The sequence below is a fragment of the Protopterus annectens genome, chromosome 1.part0 (assembly GCF_019279795.1).
Source record: "Protopterus annectens isolate FY-2018-M chromosome 1.part0, PAN1.0, whole genome shotgun sequence".
Lineage (NCBI taxonomy): Eukaryota > Metazoa > Chordata > Ceratodontiformes > Protopteridae > Protopterus > Protopterus annectens.
In genome coordinates this window covers 967,258,798-967,280,294 of record NC_056725.1, presented here as the reverse complement: position 1 = coordinate 967,280,294, position 21,497 = coordinate 967,258,798, and the positions used below count along the sequence as shown (strand labels likewise).

The 21,497-nt window shown below is 38.2% G+C and overlaps 1 protein-coding gene across 1 annotated transcript in view; it reads right to left on the bottom strand.

Moving 5' to 3' along the window:
* LOC122798758 (mediator of RNA polymerase II transcription subunit 23-like) overlaps positions 1–18,823 on the bottom strand; it is a 363,374-nt gene extending 344,551 nt beyond the window's left edge. The window contains exon 1 of the mRNA XM_044067899.1: positions 18,620–18,823. Within this exon, the coding sequence (XP_043923834.1) occupies positions 18,620–18,670 (51 nt within the window). The 5' untranslated portion in view covers positions 18,671–18,823. The remainder of the gene's footprint in view (positions 1–18,619) is intronic.
* Between the last annotated feature and the right edge of the window lie 2,674 nt (positions 18,824–21,497).

The window sequence follows — 21,497 nt, the reverse complement described above, 5'->3', positions numbered from 1 at the left end:
GAATAAACTGTCCTTACACATTAAAGTGATATCCTACCATAGTTTAAAAAAAAAAAACTTTGATGACTAGATGGGCACCTACAAAATTTATCCTGGGACTGACCTTTGCCCTACTGGAAGCAGGAAATACACTATGAGACAGGGTGTTGTTAAAATATAAATGGTCTCATTACTTAATTACCTTCTAATTTCTATGATACTATGTTCATAGGTTTATATTAAGCTTGCAGCCTAAATTGCAATGTCCACCAAATAATAATCCTGGTAATTCACCCTACAGATTAAACTATTATCTCAAATTATTGGTATGAATTTAACTGCATGGTCTTACAGACAAGTGCAGCCTCTTACAGAAGAACACACTGGGTTAAGTACCTGTCAGGACAACAGGTCTTACTAATGTGGCAGTATAGTTTTAGTAATACTGCTGGTTTTATGGAGACTGAAAACACTGAAAAGACAGAAGTCACTCATGGCCGAAAAATCTAAGCACAGAACACATCAGAAGACTATATGAAAAACTGTGTACAGGGAGAGTTTTTATTCTTTAAGAATGTTACTTGAACCTTAAAACTGCTCATCAACTAACACAGCAAAACAAAGTGGGGATTAAGGGGAGAAGAAATGCCCCCCCCCAGGCTATATGAGAGATAATAAAAATGTATTACTTACATAAACTGGCATCTGTTATTACCCTTTGAAAAAGGATGACACATGAATAAGTGTCAGTCCAGACTATGTTTACTTCATATGGACCTGTTGCTGTTGACTTCTGAGTTGAATAAAAGACTGACTGAAGTATATCAGAAAAACTCATGAAACTTTAGCATTTCTGAATAACTCGCTAACATAGCTTTCAAACTCACATATCCAAAATGTGGAACACTTACTAACAACTTCCAACTATGATGCTTATAGCATGGTCACTAAATGTATCTTCAATAACAGCCTGCATTTAAATTGGAACCTGTGTTCTGAGAGACAGCCTTACAAGACTATCTGCAAATATACAGAGCTGAGTATATTTTTCTTTATTATAGAGTTTAATTGTTGCTTAGATATCTGTTGTCTCACTGTTCTGCGAGACTGATCTGCAAATAAACATAGCTGAGTATATTTTTTGGCTTAATAGTTGTACTATATTAGTGGTTGCTCAGATCTCTGCTGAAACTGTCTTCCCCACCCTCCGGTCTTGGTTTGTAGTTAAATTTGGTGGCTTTTGCAATGCCCACCCCACTGTAGATTTGATCTAGGACACTCCGCCAGTCCCATCTCTTTACCACATTCTACCTAACAAACCCTTTCTTTTTAATTTAATTGCATTTTTCAAACTGTGTGTGGTCTAATATTGCTACATACTCAAGCGTGCTAGCTTGCACTGCATGTGAATTGTTTTTACTACTGTTTTTGCTACTTTTCTGTAACAAAAAAAAAATGTAAGCCTGTTTCCTACCTTTCCTGTAACTAGTGTTCCAGATACAGGTTTGTAAGCTTCTGAGCCCCCCAAGCCTTTCTGTCTTGGAAGGAAGCCTTCTAGCTTATCAGTGGGAGTGGTAAGCATTAGGTAACCTGTCTACCACATAAGGAGTGGTTCTGGCCCAGAATTTGTAGTTATTGGCCGTTTGGGCAATCTTCCATCTCTCTCAACTTTCTGATTTGAAAGCCTGCATTTGCACTTGTTTCTGTCCTGTAACTTGTCTAGTGCAGATACAGATTCTTAGTTTTAGCACTTAAATTTGCTTATTCATGCTCAGCACTTGTAAGCACTAAATAAGCTACTAATTACTACAGCACTCAATCTTCCTCGTTACCTAGAGGAAAACAGTTTTTGTACTTACTTTTCTCACTGGCATTGAGAAAAACAGCTCTTGTACTCACTTTCCTCACTTATCTAGAGGAAAATAGTTTTTATTCAGGCATGTCCAAGGGTCAGCTCCCAGTGTTCTCCCCTGTCTATTTGATGAATCTGGGCATCTTGAGGCAATGTAGAAATTGCCAATTGCCTCATGTACACAGACAACCCTCTCCTCCTACCACCCAACACTACAACCTGTGAGAGATGCACTTATCTAGCCAAACTGGAGGTAAAGCTCTCTCCAACCAAGACTGAACCTGACAGTCATGAGGAGAAGGTAAACATTTGCACCACACCACACTCATCACATAGTCTCACTATGTCTACACCACCAAAATCCACACACAGAAACTCAAAAACATTCACGGAGGCTCTCAATAATAATCTGCCTAAGCAAGAGAGACCTCCAAAGCAGAAACACAAGCAACCTCCACCCCCCAACACAACCCAAATGACACATAGCCCACAGACTCAGTGTGCCACTCAAACACAGCCAATAAGGCAAAACAACATACCCAACACACTAGTCATGGGTGACTCTATAGTCAGGCACACCGATGTCCCACTCACCAGGCTAAACAAGGAGAAGGTTACTGTCAGCTGCCTGTCGGGTGCCAGGATCTGCCAACATAACCCACGCACTCAGGTCACTCCACAACAAGTACAAATATGACTCTGTCATTGTCCATGTTGGTGTGAATGACCTGAGTCGTACCTCCCTGGACTACATGAAAAGAGACATGGAAGAGCTCTCCGATCTTGTAGCCCAGGCAGGTATGACCCTAGCCCCGAGTAGCATTCTGCCATCACCCAGAATGATACCGCAGTACAAGGACAAAATGATTGACTTCAACAATTGGCTAAGCTTCTGGTGTCATTCTAAGGGTATCCAGTATCTGTCTGCTTGGGATGACATGGTCAACAGACCACAATGTTTTGCCACAGATGGCCTGCACCTGTCGCCCCTGGGACTCCGGATACTGGCTAAGGCTCTTGCTGCCCCTATAGTGCCTTTTTAGGCAGGGTTCAAGTAACAAATTCACCACCATAACAGGAACAAGCAAGCAAAAACTGAGGGTAATGCTACTCAATGCTAGAAGTCCAAATTTCAAAATGCACTCACTCGAGGCACTCCTTAAAATGGAGAACATCGATATCTGTGCAATGGCTGAGACCTGTTACCAAACGAAAAACAAACCAAACCAAATAAATAATCGAGCGAGCCCCAAAAAACTCCTCAAGCTTATTTGTTCCAACGCACTTTTTTTTATTTTTTTAACAGTTTTTAGCTACTACACACAAGGTAAGCTTCTTCAAGAGAAAATGTATTAGAAAGAGAACCTTAAATAACTCTTAAAAATAAGTATCGCACAACTGTGGTTACATCACTTCCTGGCTAGGTTGAGTTTTTTTATTTTAAAGTAGCAGCAACACACTAAAATCTCATTAATAAAACGGCAAATAATAAAAAGAACAACATTAAATCAATTTAATTTTGGCCAGCACTTAACAAAAGCACAAAATATGAAACTAGAATGTATTATCTATTTTAGATTTAACATCTAACTATGCCAAATCAAATTTTGTACAACAAGCAATCTGAAAATGCATAAAAGAGAACCTATTTATATTCTCTGACTTTTTAAAAATATATCTATCCATCCATAAGCCCTAAAGGCTCAACTAGTATATGTTAGGCAATATCTTAAAAGCAGGTATCAGGGGAACTGACTGGTCAAGTCGCGTATTTAAGGGCGCTTAAAAAGGGGTTCCATAAGGCTCAAACCTTCCAAAGGAAGGATGCCTATTTTCCTTATACAAAAGAGCACCTTCAGGTTGTAGACACATTAGAATCCCTAACGAGCTGACCTAGCAGTTTGAAAGGAAAAAGGGCTCAAAATGATTTAAAGAAATAAATAAATAAGCTACCTCAAATAGGATTTGTATTTTAAGTAGGCAGCAATGTTGCAGCTGTCGTTGAGACCTGGTGTATCAACTTCTGTTGCCATAACAATTAGTCTCTAATAAAATAGCCTCCTCTAATGGAGTCAATGATATGATCAATGCCCATAAATGAAAAGGAGTGTCCAGGACAATTTACTGTATGTTTGGCCAAAGCATTCTAGCACTTCCTATTTTGATGGCATAATTGTGCTGGTAAATGCGGTCCTAAACCTTCTGTCGGTCTTGCCGACATAATATGCTGGACAACAAGAGCAAAGCTACATAAACAATAGATTTGGTGCTGCATGTGATTCAATGGTAGATATCAAATTTCTTCTCCTTAATGGAAAATGAGCTGCCAGACTTGATAAACATACAAAAGATCCTTTTGTCCTACTTTGAATTTCTTGAACTGGGTTTTTTTTGCAAATATTCTTTAATGTTCTTGCCTCTTTTATAAACTGTTCAAGGTTTATCTCCAAGTTTTTCCGCCAGCAAGGGAGTACTGGAAATAAAATGCCAATTCTTATTCAATATTTCTTGAATCAAATAGGAGTTAATATTAAAGGTAGTGATAAAACTGCATGGGTATTCATTTAAATAGGCGTTCACTGTAACAGTGGCACCAGGCCTTGTAGTTGAAATAGATGGAACGTCTTGAACTGCAGCCAAATCTACATCCACCACAAGTGAACTAAAAAGCCATTATTTCTCTTGGTTTCTACCTCATCTACCAAATCTTCAATTAAGTGGAGAGGGTAACCACGGTTCAGAAATAATCCCTTTAAGAATGTGCATTCAGATAAAAAATCAGTCAAATCTGTACACCTTCTAACCGCCCTCACTAACTGGCCTTTCACTATGGCTCTTTTAAGTTTGAAGTGCACGTAGTGCAAAAATGAGTTAACATATGTGTCCTTTCTGAAAATAACTGATTTTAACTTGGTGGTCGATATGTCTCTTGTCAACCTAACATCAAGGTAGTCGATCACATCTGTAGCAAAATTGAAGGTGAATTTAAGAAAGGACATTGTTTGATTCAGATACTCCACAAATTCTTGTGCTTGTTCAGAATTGCCCTTGAAGAGGATAAACACATCATCAAGAAAATGTGTGTAGTAAGCCAACTTGTCCTTCCATTCGATGTTGTTTAGGATAAAATGCCTCTCCCACTAAGCCATAAATAAGTTTGCTACTGAGGCCCCACATGGAGACCCCATAGCTACACCTTGTTTCTGGATGTACAGATCCTTCTCAAATAAGAAATAATTGGAAGATAAAACAATATCCAGTAATTCTGTGACATTGTTGATGTCATTTCTGGGGGCTCCCAAATCAGTTAGGAGCAAATCGACCCATTCTGTTGCCTCCTGGTGTGGAATGGAGGTATACAGGTCGACAACATCGATAGTTAAGAAGTTGGTAGAATCCTCCATGCTGATGTCATTCAAGTTGGTCAAAAGTGACCAGGAGTCCTTGCAGATGCTCGGAATAAGTTCTAAGTATTTTGAAAGCAAAGAATCAATAAATTTAGAGCAGGGGTAGGATAGCGAAGATCTCCCATCTATAAGGGGTGGATCACTAAGGTTTTTATGTACCTTAGGTATACCAAACATTACGGGTATCTTTGGATGCAAAATGTCTATGTAATTTAAAGTATCTAAATCAATTCTCCCTTCAATGAACAAGTCTCTAAAATAGCCCCTAATTCTGTTAGAGCTACAATTCAATTCATTTAATGTGGTGGCTTCATATGCTGGAGAATTCAATACCTTACACATTCTCTCTACATAATCCATCTGTTCAAATATTCAAATATAGTTGTTCTCTGGTGATATTAAATTGGTTAGTTGTAGCCATAAAAACTTTGTCCATATACCTGATATCTATTTCACATGCATTCTCGAACATTTTTAACCCCACATGTAGTGGGGGATTAAAGACACTAGGAAGTTATAGTTTGTTAGATTCACTTCTTGTGGAATCATTAAATAACAATTTTAAATTCAATTTTCTTACATAACATTTCAAGTCTAAAAGGACCCTGGCTACATCACATCGTCTTGTTGGAACAAATGTGTTGCCTAGGGCTAGTAATTCCACAAGTTCAGGTTCTAACTCAAGAGCTGAAAAGTTGTATATAGTAAAATCGCCCCTTTCATTTGTTACAATAGAGGGAAGACAATCAATTGAATTGCACATCCATCAGTGGGCCCAATTCTTGTTCCCTCTCCGGGTTCTGTTGTTCTGTTCCCCTAAAAAAGGATTGTCAGAATTTGGGTTACTATTGTTACCCACATTAATGTTGTTGACAGGATGTTCATTAAAACAATCTTTATTACCTTAATCCAACCAAAAGTCCGTGGTGAAGTACAGCAGACCAAATAAACTAAGAACTCTTTAAAGTACAAAAGTTTAATCCACAGTATTGTAATGAGCACAATACAAGTGAGGATACAGTCGATAAGCGCTTTCACCCAAAGTGAGCTTCATCAGATCGTATTACTGTTCTCCACTAATCACTTATATACGTTTCAAAATTCAATTATCCAATGACTTAATAAAAACAATCATGATGTCTTAAAAACACATATACATAGATATCCAAATTAGTAGCATAGAACTTAAAGACTAAAATATGCATGTGTATGTATACTAGTAAGTTTATATTAAAACACATTAAATAAAACTAAAATTCCTGCAGTAGAATATGCATATATATTAAATAACATTCTATATATGGTCAAATAAAGATAGAGTATACATAAATACTTGATGAACAGAGATTAATTAAATTAATAGATAGTGTTACATAATATATAACATATGGTATGTCAGACCTTTTTAAATATGATATTAGCTAGTCTTGACATTAATATTTCTTCTCTTCCTCAGAGCCGGTTTTATAGAGGCTCTTTCATTCAATCCCGAGCCTCTATCAGCTCTCAGCCTCATAATCCATTTACTTTCTCTGTCCTCCGTATGATTTCTTATATCCCCACCTCTGTTATTGGGTGTGATAATTTCTAATACTCTAAATAGAAAGTGATGTGTTATGCCTACTTCTGCCACATGCTTTGCAAGGGCATTATGTTTATTACCTTTCCTTATATGATATACGTGCTCACGTATTCTGTCCTTAAACTGCCGGTTCGTTTTACCAACATAGAATGCCTTGCATATCTGGCAAACTGCCAGGTATACAATATTCATACTAGTGCACGTAGCTTCTACCTGTGTTCTATATTGTGTGTGTGAATCAGGATGGACAAATATTGTTTCATTATCAATGAAACCACACTGTCTACAATGCCCACATGCCTTAGTATAGCCTGATCTTGCTATATGTTCATTCTTGTCATTGTAGCATAACATTCTTCTAAGATTTAATTTATTCCTATATAAAAAATGTGGTTCATTCCCTATTGTTTGTTTTATTTTCTCATCTGTGCATAGTATTGACCAGTGTTTACTGAATATCTCTTTGAGTGCCATATGATCATTAGTATATGGTATGGATATCCTTGTTTCTTTCCTAATATTAGACAAGCCGTTTACTTGCTCTCTTTCGGGTCCATAATACGGTGCTGCTCTACCCTGTCTTAGTTCTTGCATCTCAGACAATTGATTGTCTATCTCTTTATAATTGTAGCCACGATCTATCAACCTATCTTTTAACTCAATAAGTCCAGTATTGAACCCTATATCTGTGGCATTCAGTCTAGAAACCCGCATGCCTTGCCCCCTTATGATGTTCTTAAAAACATAATGTGGGTGCATGCTGTCTCTGCATAATATGGTGTTATGGTGACAGGGTTTCCGATGCACACCTGTGTTAATAATACCATTACCTAGTTTCTCAATAAATACATCCAAAAAATCTACTTTCTCAGTGGAATAACTCATTGTAAAAGTCAGATAACTAGTTAGTTTGTTAATCATATCATGAAAACCCTTCAGCATGTATATATCTCCTCTCCATAACATAAAAACGTCATCTACAAACCGCCTGTAAAACACAACAAACTCTTTGTATTCATTGGTTTCAAACAATATTTCATTCTCCCAATATGCTAAGAACATATTCGCATAGCTGTTTGCGCATGGTGTTCCCATGGCAACCCCAGCTTTCTGTTGATAAATGATGTCATCAAACATGAACACATTGTTCCCCAATACTATATCCATAAATTGCACTAACAAATCAATCATTCTCGGTGTATACTCACTATGCTTCAACAGGTACTCTTTAATGTAAATGTGACCTAAGTCATTGGGTAGCACTGTAAATAGAGACTGGATGTCTAGTGTGACTAATATCAAATCATCAACATCCACCAAACCATTTATACATCCATATAATTCAATTAGGAATTGTTTTGAATCTCTTAATACAATATTATTGTTATTCAAGACAGGGCGTAAATGTTTCTCTATATATACTGAGATATGTTCAGTTATCCATCCTTGTCCCGACACCACCGGTCTCATTGGTGGTTCACTAGCACTCTTATGTATCTTGGGCAAACCTTGTATTGTAGGAACTAAGGGATGCAAAATTCTTAAATATTCATACAGTTCCTTCTCAATAATGTCACCATTGAACATATCTAATAGAGTGTTCCCCACATGTAAAACAACCAGCTTCACTGTCTCCACATCAATTTTCAAATAGAATTTATCAGCCAACAAATTTAACATAGCTCTATGATAATGTATAGTGTCCATAATCACGACCTGCCCTCCTTTGTCTGCAGGTCTAATGACTATGTTTTTGTTTTTCTGTAGGTTGCGTAGACCCTCTCTTTCTTTCCTACTAATATTATCCCTTCTTTTACTATATGTATTCTTGGTATAATATTTATGTAGCTCCTCTTCTGTTAACTGTAAATATGCTTCTACTAACGGGTGATGTATAGGTGTGAAACTGCTCAAGTTCCTGAACACAGGCATGGTTACTGTTCCATCTCCAGCAGTTCGTGAACTATCAGAGAATAATATTTTTAACATTAAATTTCTACAAAAAATTCTAGTGTCTAATATAGAATCTACCAAGTTGCTGTTACCACCAGGGATGAAGTTAAGGCCTCTATTCAATAACATCATCTCATGGTGTGTTAATTCATAATTTGAAATGTTAAGTACCAATGAACTTCCCTTGTTCTTATTACTATCATAGGATTCACTCTCTATTAATACTGCTGTCCTACTTTGTCTTTCCACATTTTCTTTATTGTGTGCTGTGGTTGGTAGTCTCCTGAGCCTTTCCTTTTCTGTCGCCCTCTGCTCGTAGAGCGCCCCCTCTTCATACCTTTGTCCTTCCTCACTGGCAGGGGAAAAGGAATCTCTCCATTAATAGTGTTATTAGTGTTCATATTTTTATTACCAGTTTTGGGTCTAACCACCTCTAAACTATCCAAATTATCTTGATTGCTTCCCCTATTCACAACTCTTATATCAGGGTATAAGTTAGTGGCTATGGATTCAGTGTGGATCACATTCGATACCGAGTTGTCATTCTCAGTACATAAATCATCCTCAGTGTGAATGATACTGATAGAGGCTCGGGATTGAATGAAAGAGCCTCTATAAAACCGGCTCTGAGGAAGAGAAGAAATATTAATGTCAAGACTAGCTAATATCATATTTAAAAAGGTCTGACATACCATATGTTATATATTATGTAACACTATCTATTAATTTAATTAATCTCTGTTCATCAAGTATTTATGTATACTCTATCTTTATTTGACCATATATAGAATGTTATTTAATATATATGCATATTCTACTGCAGGAATTTTAGTTTTATTTAATGTGTTTTAATATAAACTTACTAATATACATACACATGCATATTTTAGTCTTTAAGTTTTATGCTATTAATTTGGATATATATGTATATGTGTTTTTAAGACATCATGATTGTTTTTATTAAGTCATTGGATAATTGAATTTTGAAACGTATATAAGTGATTAGTGGAGAACAGTAATACGATCTGATGAAGCTCACTTTGGGTGAAAGCGCTTATCGACTGTATCCTCACTTGTATTGTGCTCATTACAATACTGTGGATTAAACTTTTGTACTTTAAAGAGTTCTTAGTTTATTTGGTCTGCTGTACTTCACCACGGACTTTTGGTTGGATTTACTTTATATTATTATTTTTTACCGTGCATCGTGAGGTACGCTATCTATATAAGGCAACTGTTGTTTAATCTTTATTACCTTGTTTGTTTTTATTCCTATTGCTTCTCCTAGGACCATTTTGACTATCAGTATTGAAAGAAGCAGAATGTGGGTTAGATGAACTACCAGGTTCCACCCTGTCTATGTAGTCAAATTGAGCATCTTTCCTTTTATCCTGCTGTTTAGTAGATAACTTAGGGTAGGCTTTATCATTTGAGTATGCAAGCCTATCCCTATACAATTTTTTAGATTTGTTTGACTTAATTTTTACTAAGTACATATCAATACTGGAAAAGATGCGTGCATAATCAAATTTAAACTTGGAAAAAGTGTCATTAAGTTTAATTTCTTCATCTAGGGCACATACCTACTTTGTCAAGTTAGCAATACAAATGGAATAATGCTTGACAATTAGTTCAATAAGTTGCATGCCCTGTCTTTGAAAAAGATCTTTTAGATCAGTCAAGAAGTCATTGCTATTAATTAAATTAGAAGGTGAAAAACAGTTCCTTAGGCCCTTAGGTATTAGGCCTTCATCTAAACATTGCTTGAAGTAAGCCACTTCAAGCTGTAGCTTCCGTAATATAAAGGTTTTACTATCTAGTAGTTTCAGTTTATCTGTCACTGACTCGTGACGGTTAATAGAAGAAGTGGCTTCAGGCACCGGCGAAACATCGTGCAATGGTTTAATAAAAGTTAGAAAGTCACCTGTGTTGTTTACCCATTCGGATATGGATGCGCCGCCAATGAGTGCATCTTCATGTCCATTCATAATATTTGTGCGAGTTGTAACTGCCCCAGAAACTGCAGTCGAAAAAGATTTACTGGAAAAATCTGCCGCTCTCTGCGGTTGAGCTGCAGGGATGGAATCCTGTGAGCCGGTATATGTATTTTCCGTACTGCCTGCCGCAGGCGTGTTTTTCAAGCCTCCAGGGACAAGAAACCTGTAGTTCCGTTCAAAAGACTCAAACCGTTCGTTGAGTGAGTCTAATCTCTGTGTAACCACCAGTAACAAGTTAGGAATGTCTGAATTGTTCATGTCATTCGACCCAAAGATGTTAAACCAGTGAAATAAAGCCTCGGCCCAAAGAACCTTTTATTATTTTCACAAGACAAAGCAGCGTTTTAACGTGTCAACCTAGCCAGGAAGTGATGTAACCACAGTACTTGTACGATACTTATTTAAGAGTGTGTTTTTAGCTCTAATACATTTTCTCTGAAGAAGCTACCCTTTGTGTGTAGCGAAAATGCTGCTTTGTCTTGTGAAAATAATAAAAATTGCATTAAGGAAGGAATACTTTATTTCACTGGTTTGTTAGCTTTTCGTTTGGTAACAGTTCTTGTCATGGCTTCAGACCCTCCTTCGAGTCTCACCAGCCCTAACATCTTTGGGTCGAATGATATGAACAATTCAGACATTCCTAACTCTGTTTCTGCTTCTTTCAATACTGATAGTCAAAATGGTCCTAGGAGAAGCAATAGGAATAAAAACAAACAAGGTAATAAAGATTGTTTTAATGAACGTCCCGTCAACAACATTAATGTGGGTAACAATAGTAACCCAAATTCTGACAATCCTTTTTTAGGGGAACAGAACAACAGAACCCGGAGAGGGAACAAGAATTGGGCCTACTAATGGATGTGCAAATCAATTCAATTGATTGTCTTCCCTCTATTGTAACAAATGAAAGGGGCGATTTTACTATATACAACTTTTCAGCTCTTGAGTTAGAACCTGAACTTGTGGAATTATTAGCCCTAGGCAACACATTTGTTCCAACAAGACGATGTGATGTAGCCAGGGTCCTTTTAGACTTGAAATGTTATGTAAGAAAATTGAATTTAAAATTGTTATTTAATGACTCCACAAGAAGTGAATCCAATAAACTAAAACTTCCTAGTGTCTTCAATCCCCCACTACATGTGGGGTTAAAAATGTTCGAGAATGCATGCGAAATAGATATCAGATATATGGACAAAGTCTTTATGGCCACAACTAACCAATTCAATATCACCAGAGAACAACTAGTTGCCCTTAATAATTTACGGGCAACTTCTGTCAGAATTATAAAGCCTGACAAAGGGGGTGGGTTGGCAATATTTGAACAGATGGATTATGTAGAGAGAATGTGTAAGGTATTGAATTCTCCAGCATATGAAGCCACCACATTAAATGAATTGAATTGTAGCTCTAATAGAATTAGGGGCTATTTTAGAGACTTGTTCATTGAAGGGAGAATTGATTTAGATACTTTAAATTATATAGACATTTTGCATCCAAAGATACCCGTAATGTTCGGTATACCTAAGGTACATAAAAACCTTAGTGATCCACCGATGCGGGCCCTTATAGATGGGAGATCTTCGCTATCTTACCCCTGCTCTAAATTTATTGATTCTTTGCTTTCAAAATATTTAGAACTTATTCCGAGCATCTGCAAGGATTCTTGGTCCCTTTTGACCAACTTGAATGACATCTGCATGGAGGATTCCACCAACTTCTTAACTATCGATGTTTTCGACCTGTACACCTCCATTCCACACCAGGAGGCAACAGAATGGGTCGATTTGCTCCTAACTGACTTGGGAGCTCCCAGAAATGACATTAACAATATCACAGAACTTCTGGATATTGTTTTATCTTCCAATTATTTCCTATTTGAGAAGGATCTGTACATCCAGAAACAAGGTGTAGCTATGGGGTCTCCATGTGGGGCCTCAGTAGCAAACTTATTTATGGCTTACTGGGAGAGGCATTTCATCCTAAACAACATCGAATGGAAGGATAAGTTGGTTTATTACACACGTTTTCTTGATGATGTGTTTATCCTCTTCAAGGGCAATTCTGAACGGGCACAAGAATTTGTGGAGTATCTGAATCAAACAACGTCCTTTCTTAAATTCACCTTCAATTTTGCTACAGATGTGATCGACTACCTTGATGTTAGGTTGACAAGAGACATATCGACCACCAAGTTAAAATCAGTTATTTTCAGAAAGGACACATATGTTAACTCATTTTTGCACTACACGAGTGCACACCCCTTCAAACTTAAAAGAGCCATAGTGAAAGGCCAGTTAGTGAGGGCGGTTAGAATGTGTACAGATTTGACTGATTTTTTATCTGAGTGCACATTCTTAAAGGGATTATTTCTGAACCGTGGTTACCCTCTCCACTTAATTGAAGATTTGATAGATGAGGTAGAAACCAAGAGAAATAATGGCTTTTATAGCCCCCTTCTGGTTAGTTCACTTGTGGTGGATGTAGATTTGGCTGCAGTTCAAGACGTTCCATTTATTTCAACTACAAGGCCTGGTGCCACTGTTACAGTGAACGCCTATTTAAATGAATACCCATGCAGTTTTATCACTACCTTTAATATTAACTCCTATTTGATTCAAGAAATATTGAACAAGAATTGGCATTTTATTTCCAGTACCCCCTTGTTGGCGGAAAAACTTGGAGATAAACCTAGAACAGTCTATAAAAGAGGCAAGAACATTAAAGAATTACTGCAAAAAAACCCAGTTCAAGAAATCCAAAGTAGGACTAAAGGATCTTTTGTATGTGGCTTCTGTAGCCAGTGCCCCTTTATCAAGTCTGGCAGCTCATTTTCCATTAAGGAGAAGAAATTTGATATCTATCATAGAATCACGTGCAGCACTAAATCTATTGTTTATGTAGCTTTTTGCTCTTGTTGTCCAGCATATTATGTCGGCAAGACCGACAGAAGGTTTAAGGACCGCATTTACCAGCACAATTATGCCATCAAAAATAGGAAGTGCTAGAATGCTTTGGCCAAACATACAGTAAATTGTCCTGGACACTCCTTTTCATTTATGGGCATTGATCATATCATTGACTCCATTAGAGGAGGGCCTACGTCTATTTTATTAGAGACTTGCGAATTGTTATGGCAACAGAAGTTGGACGCGTTTAATACACCAGGTCTCAACGACAGCTGCAACATTGCTGCCTACTTAAAATACAAATCCTATTTGAGGTAGCTTATTTATTTATTTCTTTAAATCATTTTGAGCCCTTTTTTCCTTTCAAACTGCTAGGTCAGCTCGTTAGGGATTCTAATGTGTCTACATGAATACTCCCTTTTTACCTGAAGGTGCTCTTTTGTATAAGGAAAATAGGCATCCTTCCTTTTGGAAGGTTTGAGCCTTATGGAACCCCCTTTTAGCGCACTTAAATTTACGCGACTTGACCAGTCGGATTCCCCTGATACCTGCTTTTAAGATATTGCCTAACATATACTAGTTGAGCCTTTAGGGCTTATGGATGGATAGATATATTTTAAAAAAAGTCAGAGAATATAAATAGGTTCTCTTTTTATGCATTTTTCAGATTGCTTGTTGTACAAAATTTGATTTGGCATAGTTAGATGTTAAATCTAAAATAGATAATACATTCTAGTTTTAGTTAAAAGTAGTTTCTGCTTGCATTATGTTATCACACTTTTTTTTACTCATATTTTGTGCTTTTTGTTAAGTGGCTTGGCCAATTTAAATTGATTTAATAAGTCAAGCAGTTGCTGATGTATAAATCGTGCCATTCATGTTTTAGTTTAAGTTGTTCTTTTTATTTATTTGCCGTTTTTATTAATGAGATTTTAGTGTGTTGCTGGTACTTTAAAATATCAAAAACTCAACCTAGCCTGGAAGTGATGTAACCACAGTACTTGTACGATACTTATTTAAGAGTGTGTTTTTAGCTCTAATACATTTTCTCTGAAGAAGCTACCCTTTGTGTGTAGCGAAAACGCTGCTTTGTCTTGTGAAAATAATGAGGTTCTTTTTGGGCTCGAGGCTTTATTTCAATGACTGAGACCTGGTTCAAGGCTCCAGAGAGCACCCCTGCACTACCAGGCTATAACTCATACCACACTTTTCGGCCATGTAACCTAGACCGAAACACCAAAGGTGGGGTGTGTCTATATTCATTAAGGATCTCCACACCTCCAGGCTAGTTACTCAGCATAATGCATCCAAGGCTATCCAAGTGCAACTAACTCTTGGCAAAACTGCAATCCAAATTGTAGCTTGCTACAGATCCCCCACCATGCCCCAGGATTCCCGCTCCTATTTTCTTGATGTACTGGAAAATATTAGGGTTCAACCAAACACTCTAATAATGGGCGACTTCAACTACCCCACCATTAACTGGGAAAACTACTCATGTACCAACTCCTTAGCGCAACGCTTTCTGGAATTCATAAACTCTAATGCCCTAGATCAACTTATCCACACCCCCACCAGAGGCAACAATATCCTAGACCTAGTCATTACCAACATGAGTGACCAGTGTTCCACATCTGAAGTTAACTCCTCGTTGGTCCGATACGACCATAAGCTAATCACCCTTGATATCCACATCCCACCCCCGCTTAAGGAAACCACAGTAAAAAAATTCTCCAAAGCCAACTTCCTGCTTCTTAAGACAGAATTAGTGAACTTCATGACACCCATGCAGATGAACAATACAGTTACAACTGCTGAATCCTACACAAATGCACTCTATAAGCACTTACATGAGTGCATGGATCGTGCTATCCCAAACAGAACCAAGACGCTATCCTCCAAAAAAAGGAAGCCAATCTGGTGGTCCCCTGCCATAAACAAACTGTACAACAGAAGGATGAAACTGTTGCAAAAGAGAATAAAATCCCATGAGTGGAGGAGCTCCCTGGTCAGCCTCAGTAAGAAGCTGAGATCCCTTATAAGATCCTCCTAAGCTAGCTATGAAAATAAAATTGCCACCAATTCCAAGGACAACCACAAAGCATTCTACAGCTATGTCAAGAATTTCAATGGCAACACCCAGATCGGCCCTGAGTTACAGCAGAAAGGCACGAAAATTACAGAACAAACTGATATTGCCAACATCCTGGCAGATAGGTTCAGTGCTAACTTTACCCCCCACCCCCACCCATAAAGGAGTGCTAACTTTACCCCCCCCCTCACCCCCTAAAAGGAATGCAGAGTCCCTGTAATCACAACTACGCAGGTGAAAGCTGCACTCTCTAAAGACAAAAACACAGCATCCATGGGACCGGACAACATCCCTGGCTGCGTTTTACACGAACTTCAGAATGAACTGGCTCCTCACTTAAGCACCATGTTCAATAATAGCCTCGCATCAGGCTTTGTGCCCACTGAATGGCGTACAGCAACAGTTATCCCACTCCACAAAGGGAGAGCCACCACTGATACCGGGAACTACAGACCTATTAGCCTGACGAGCCTGGTCTGCAAGGCCATGGAACGTATCATCATGGAACTCAAACAAAGACATTGGTAACCTCCAAACTCTGGATCCCACCCAGTTCGGGTTTGTGAAAGGCAGATCATGCCTCCTGAACCTGACCGACTTCTTTGAGGCAGTCACCAAAGCCGTAGATGAGGGTAAGGTGGTTCACACAGCCTATCTTGACCTCGCCAAGGCTTTCAACACCATCCCCCATTCTGGAATTATAGCTACACTCAAACTAGGCATAAATCCCTACGTCACAAGATGGGTTGCCAACTGGCTCACTGACAGAACCCACACTGTAAAAGTTGCAGACTCCAAATCTGTCCTCAAACCAGTGACAAGTGGAGTACCACAGGGTTCCGTCCTGGGACCGCTCCTGTTTGGTATCTACTTCTCTGAAGTACAGGCTAACACAGAAGGCCTCTGGCTAATGAAGTTCACAGATGACTGCAAACTAGGAGCCATAGTCAAGTCCCCAAATGATGTGAACATCCTACAGAAGGGCCTCTCTGATACAGATGCCTGGTGTCAGAGCCATGGCCTCAAGCTCAATGCCAAATATGCAGTGTCATCCCCTTTGGTAAAAACTCTGTACCCATGAACTACCACATAGGCAGCAATCTACTTAACACCGAATGCATGATAAGAGACCTTGGGACCCAGGTGGACAGTAGTCTCTCCTTTGATAGTCACATCGCTACAGTAGTCAGGAAGTTCTACTAAGTGGCACACCTCATCATAAAAGGATTCTCATCCAGGAAAAAAGAGGTCATCATTCCCCTCTACTCGACACTCATTAGACCTATTAGACCCATTATAGAGTACAACGCCCCTTTTGGAATGTACTTCACAAGACATCTGCAGCAGCTGGAAAGACCACAGAAGTACCTCACAAAGAGGATTACTGGACTCAAACAAATGCCCTACACTGACCGTCTCAAAAAACTCCAGCTTTACTATGTAGCATATCGCCTACTCCGAGGTGATCTCTGCCTAACATATAAAGCTGTGTCAAACCCAGAACTGTTGGACATGCTACACCTAAAGAAATCCCAATCCCTCCGAGCTACACGCTCTAGGGACCTAAACCTTGTCACCACAATAAACAGGACATGCTGGAGGGATAGATTCCTATCCCAGAGACTTCCCATACTCTGGAACAGGCTACCCATCTATGTCAAGCAAAGTTCTTCATTAGCACTCTTCAAGAAAAATCTTGATGAGTGGATGGGAAATAGGAAATACACCCTGGGGATCACTTCTGTGTCTCTGCTCGACAGTGGCATAGGAAAATAACTTTATTGGGTGGCGTAAGCCAGGGAACCTTGTTGGCTAGGCTTATGTAGGCCCTTGGGCCGATAGCCTAGTACCTACCTATGAACCTATTCTTAAATTGTCAAATTGATATGACTCAGTATCATGTACCATGGAAATCTGTTAAAAAAATTCCTAACAATAAATGCATGCCAAACTCTTTCAGTATGGAGCATCATGGAACTTAGAATTTTTAAGACTTAAAATGAAGAATGTACCTCATAATTAGATGCAATTGAAAGCCATGTTGATCACTATTGCTTTTTTATTTTAGTTACCGACATTGCTGGTAGTGGGGTATGGATGCAGTCAGTCAACTGCTGCATACATGAGGTGGAGCTTGTTACTGCACATTCAATGTGGTGCTTCTTTGCGATATAGTCTCATTATTTTCAAAATTATCAAAGAAAGCAATACATGCTGACAGGAAGGGGTGCAGTATAAAACTACACATAACTCTCAAGTGACCCTGATTTTTTGCTCAAATGTTCTGTCCCTTCTAAAACTGTTACATTTTGAGAGTAAAGGTGGTGGGTTACACTTCATATACAAGTTAACAGTGCTAACATTTTCAAAACGTGCCCCTGATTATTTCTGGATGTATTTCTGATTCTGGATGCAAGAGGCTGGAAGTTATAGCAAGAACACACAAACGAAACTGACAGCGTCAAAATATCAATAACAGCCTATCAAACGTCCCATAGTAAATGTAACAAGTCAACTACGTTTTGTTGTATTGCATATGACAACAGCATATTAAATCCTATTGATCTCCTATGGTGTGCCATACAAATCTGTCAACTTCTGTAGGATTCGTATGGCATAACTCTCAACTTCTAGATACTCAAGTATTCATGGGCTACATAAGTAAGTGTTCGGTTCCAGCGTGACTTAAACATGTGTCTTACATATGCACTTGACTAACTGGAATTCCGCTTCAAGAAGTGACATAAAATCAAGTACTCAAATGCAGGATTTCAAAGATGTATAAAAGTCATATCATTCATTATAAAGCAAATCGCCTTGTGCTTCCAGTTGTGAAATCCAGACTCACCACAACCTCCTCGAAGATACTTTGCAACTGAGTTTCCATAGGGATGGCCATTTTTAAAGTTAGGGATCCAGCGGAATATAAACAATAGCAATTTAGTAGTAAACAACATATAATACAAACTGCACAGTCATATTCCAACTCTTTTGTTTCACTTGCAGAAATAGCCGTGACTAGTTTACCAAGCCGGAAATGACCCAATGGTGTCACGGATGACGTCATGAAGCAGTGAAAAAGGCGGATCTAGCTATTCGCGCCTGAATTAAACTTTCGTGCTTCTGCTTTTACTACTGAACTTTCACGGGTCCCTATAAGAGAATAATTTTATTTATCAACATTTTTGTTTTAACTAAATCAAAATTAGAAAACGTGGTTGATCGCTTAAATCATACAAAGATTACAAGAATAAAACTTAAAACTCACTAAAAATCATTACAAACTAAAATGAGTTTTTTTTTTAGCAGTCAGGACATAGGGTTAGAATAGACTATCAGGACATACATATGTATTTTTACAATTTATACAATTGTTCTTATGGCAGGAGAAGATGAATGAGCTTGAGTTTGTTTTAGGTAGTCTTCACAGGATAAAGTCTAATCAGGTAATAGAGGATTGGGGTATGGTGCGTGAGCAGAGCCACTGAGTAAAAATATATTGTTGTAAAGACTTTTTGAACAAGGAGGCACTAGTAATGGTCCGCAGGTCAGGTGGGAGAGCGTTCCAGCGTTTGGCTATGGTAAAAGAGTACTGGTTTTGACCTGCAGGGAGTTTTGGACTATTCACTTTGATGAGGGATTGATTTTCAGATCTGAGATGCCTATTTGGTTGGTAAGGTGTCAAAAGAGGAGCAAGGGCTGGGCATGTAAAAGGTTCATAGATAATTTTGTGTGCTGTAGATAGTTGTAAATGTGTGCTATGTTGCTGGAATTCTAACCAGTTCAGGGATTGTAGCGAGCAGCAGTGATGGGATGAATATTTGAGGGATTTAGAACGACACGCTTTGGCTGGCATCCCAATCGCGGTTCATTGTTAGCATTAGTTACTAACTTGGCAATTTTATTATAGCAGGTTTCCATTTTAGTTTTTAAGCTGGATTGAATATTTGTCAGAATGGGAGCCCTGTAGGAGAGAAGGAAGAAGGAATGTTGAGGCCAGTGTTTTTCTGGTAGAGTACTTTAAAAAACTGTTTATGTCTATAAATGGTGCCCAGTTTTTGGTAAGTTTTTTAATGCTGTTGTGGATGTGCTGGTCAAATAGGTTTAAATAGGTTTTCATCTATGGTAATGCCAAGTTGCTTGGTATAGGGAAATAACTCGATGGCGGTTTTGTTAGAAGAGTAGATGATAAAATCAGATTTGCTGATAGTGATATTTGGGGGGGGGTTAGGGTTAATAGCCAGATGGTTATTGGACATCCATAATTCAGTAGTGGAAAAAGCATTTTGAGTCTTAGAAAGAAGTTCTGATTCTGAGAAAGGCAGAGCAGATGATTGCAGAGTCATCTGCATATTGAACAGTACTCTGGGAGAGAGAGCAGTATGAAAGTTATTAATGAAAATGCTAAAGAGTAGAGGCCCTAAGATGGACCCTTGTGGGACACCAGTAGAAGTAGTGAGAAAAGGTGAATGAGTGTGTAGCCATTTTGTTGATTGTTGTCTCTAACATAGTTGGCAAACCAGTCTAGGACAGGAGTGGACATGCCTAGGTATGATAATTTTGAGAGGAGATAATGGGAGATGGTATCAAATGTCTTTGAGAGATCAAGGAAGAGTACAGAGACAAGTTTACCTTCATTACAGCCATGGTTAACAGTGTTTAAGAAAGATAGGAGAGCAGTAGTGGTGCTGTGTCCAGGCCGGAAGCCATGTTGAGTAGCGGAAAGACATTATTAGTACTATTTACTTGAGACGCAGGTAGAATAAGAGAATGCAAATAAATAAACATTTTCTATAGTAAAAGAGGTCTATATCTCTAATTATTGTAATAACTTATTACATGTAATTCACCACATTTTCTCCAAAAGTCACAAGTTTTGGGAGGGATTAAGAAAGATAGATCTAAACATTTACAACAAAATTGGGGGCATCCCCTAGAAAGGAACGGTTGCTTTATTTTGCAGAATATGTTATTTTGTCTCCTATAGATAATGTGGAGAAAACGTATTTTTTAAACTTGGTTATTGGTGCGAAAAAATATGTGTTTTTTAAATTGGTTATTGGATCCGTATCAGTGAAGAAAAAATATAAAAATGATTGCTTAGTTTGTCATATGGGTTACTTAGTTGTACCAAGTGTCATTGTATGGTGCAACTCTTGTAACAAGAAGTGAGTTTTGTTTTTTAATTGATATTTGGTAATGTATGTAGATTATTGTGTGTATTTGTACCTAGTCAGTCACTGTAATTAGATATTTATTTATTTATTTATTTGCACTTGTTTACCGAGAGGTCCACTGAACCAAAAGTAAGACCATTTTCAGTGGGGGCCTGGGGGAAAAACTCCAAGTCTAGTGACATGGATTGTTTAGTATATATGTGAATATTGTAGTAGCTGTTGTGTAGAGAAGAGGTGAATGTTATAACAGTTAATTAGACTGAGAGTAAGGTAGAGGCATTTTCTACTAAATTAATACCAAGATTAAATTGCATGTTTAGATAGCTTCATACTAATATATAGATTGCTTGTAAGTATCTGTGTTTCTCATGATAGGATATTATAAGTTGACAGCACAGAGAAAATACAGCAGATAGCAGGTGCATATAAGTTACAGAGTACGTGCAAGATCAGTGCCATTTTGTATAGTCAGTCAGAGTGAATGCAGGCATGAATGGAGATGGACATGTGAGTGAGCAGGCCCGGCCTTTGGACAACTGGTGCCCTAGG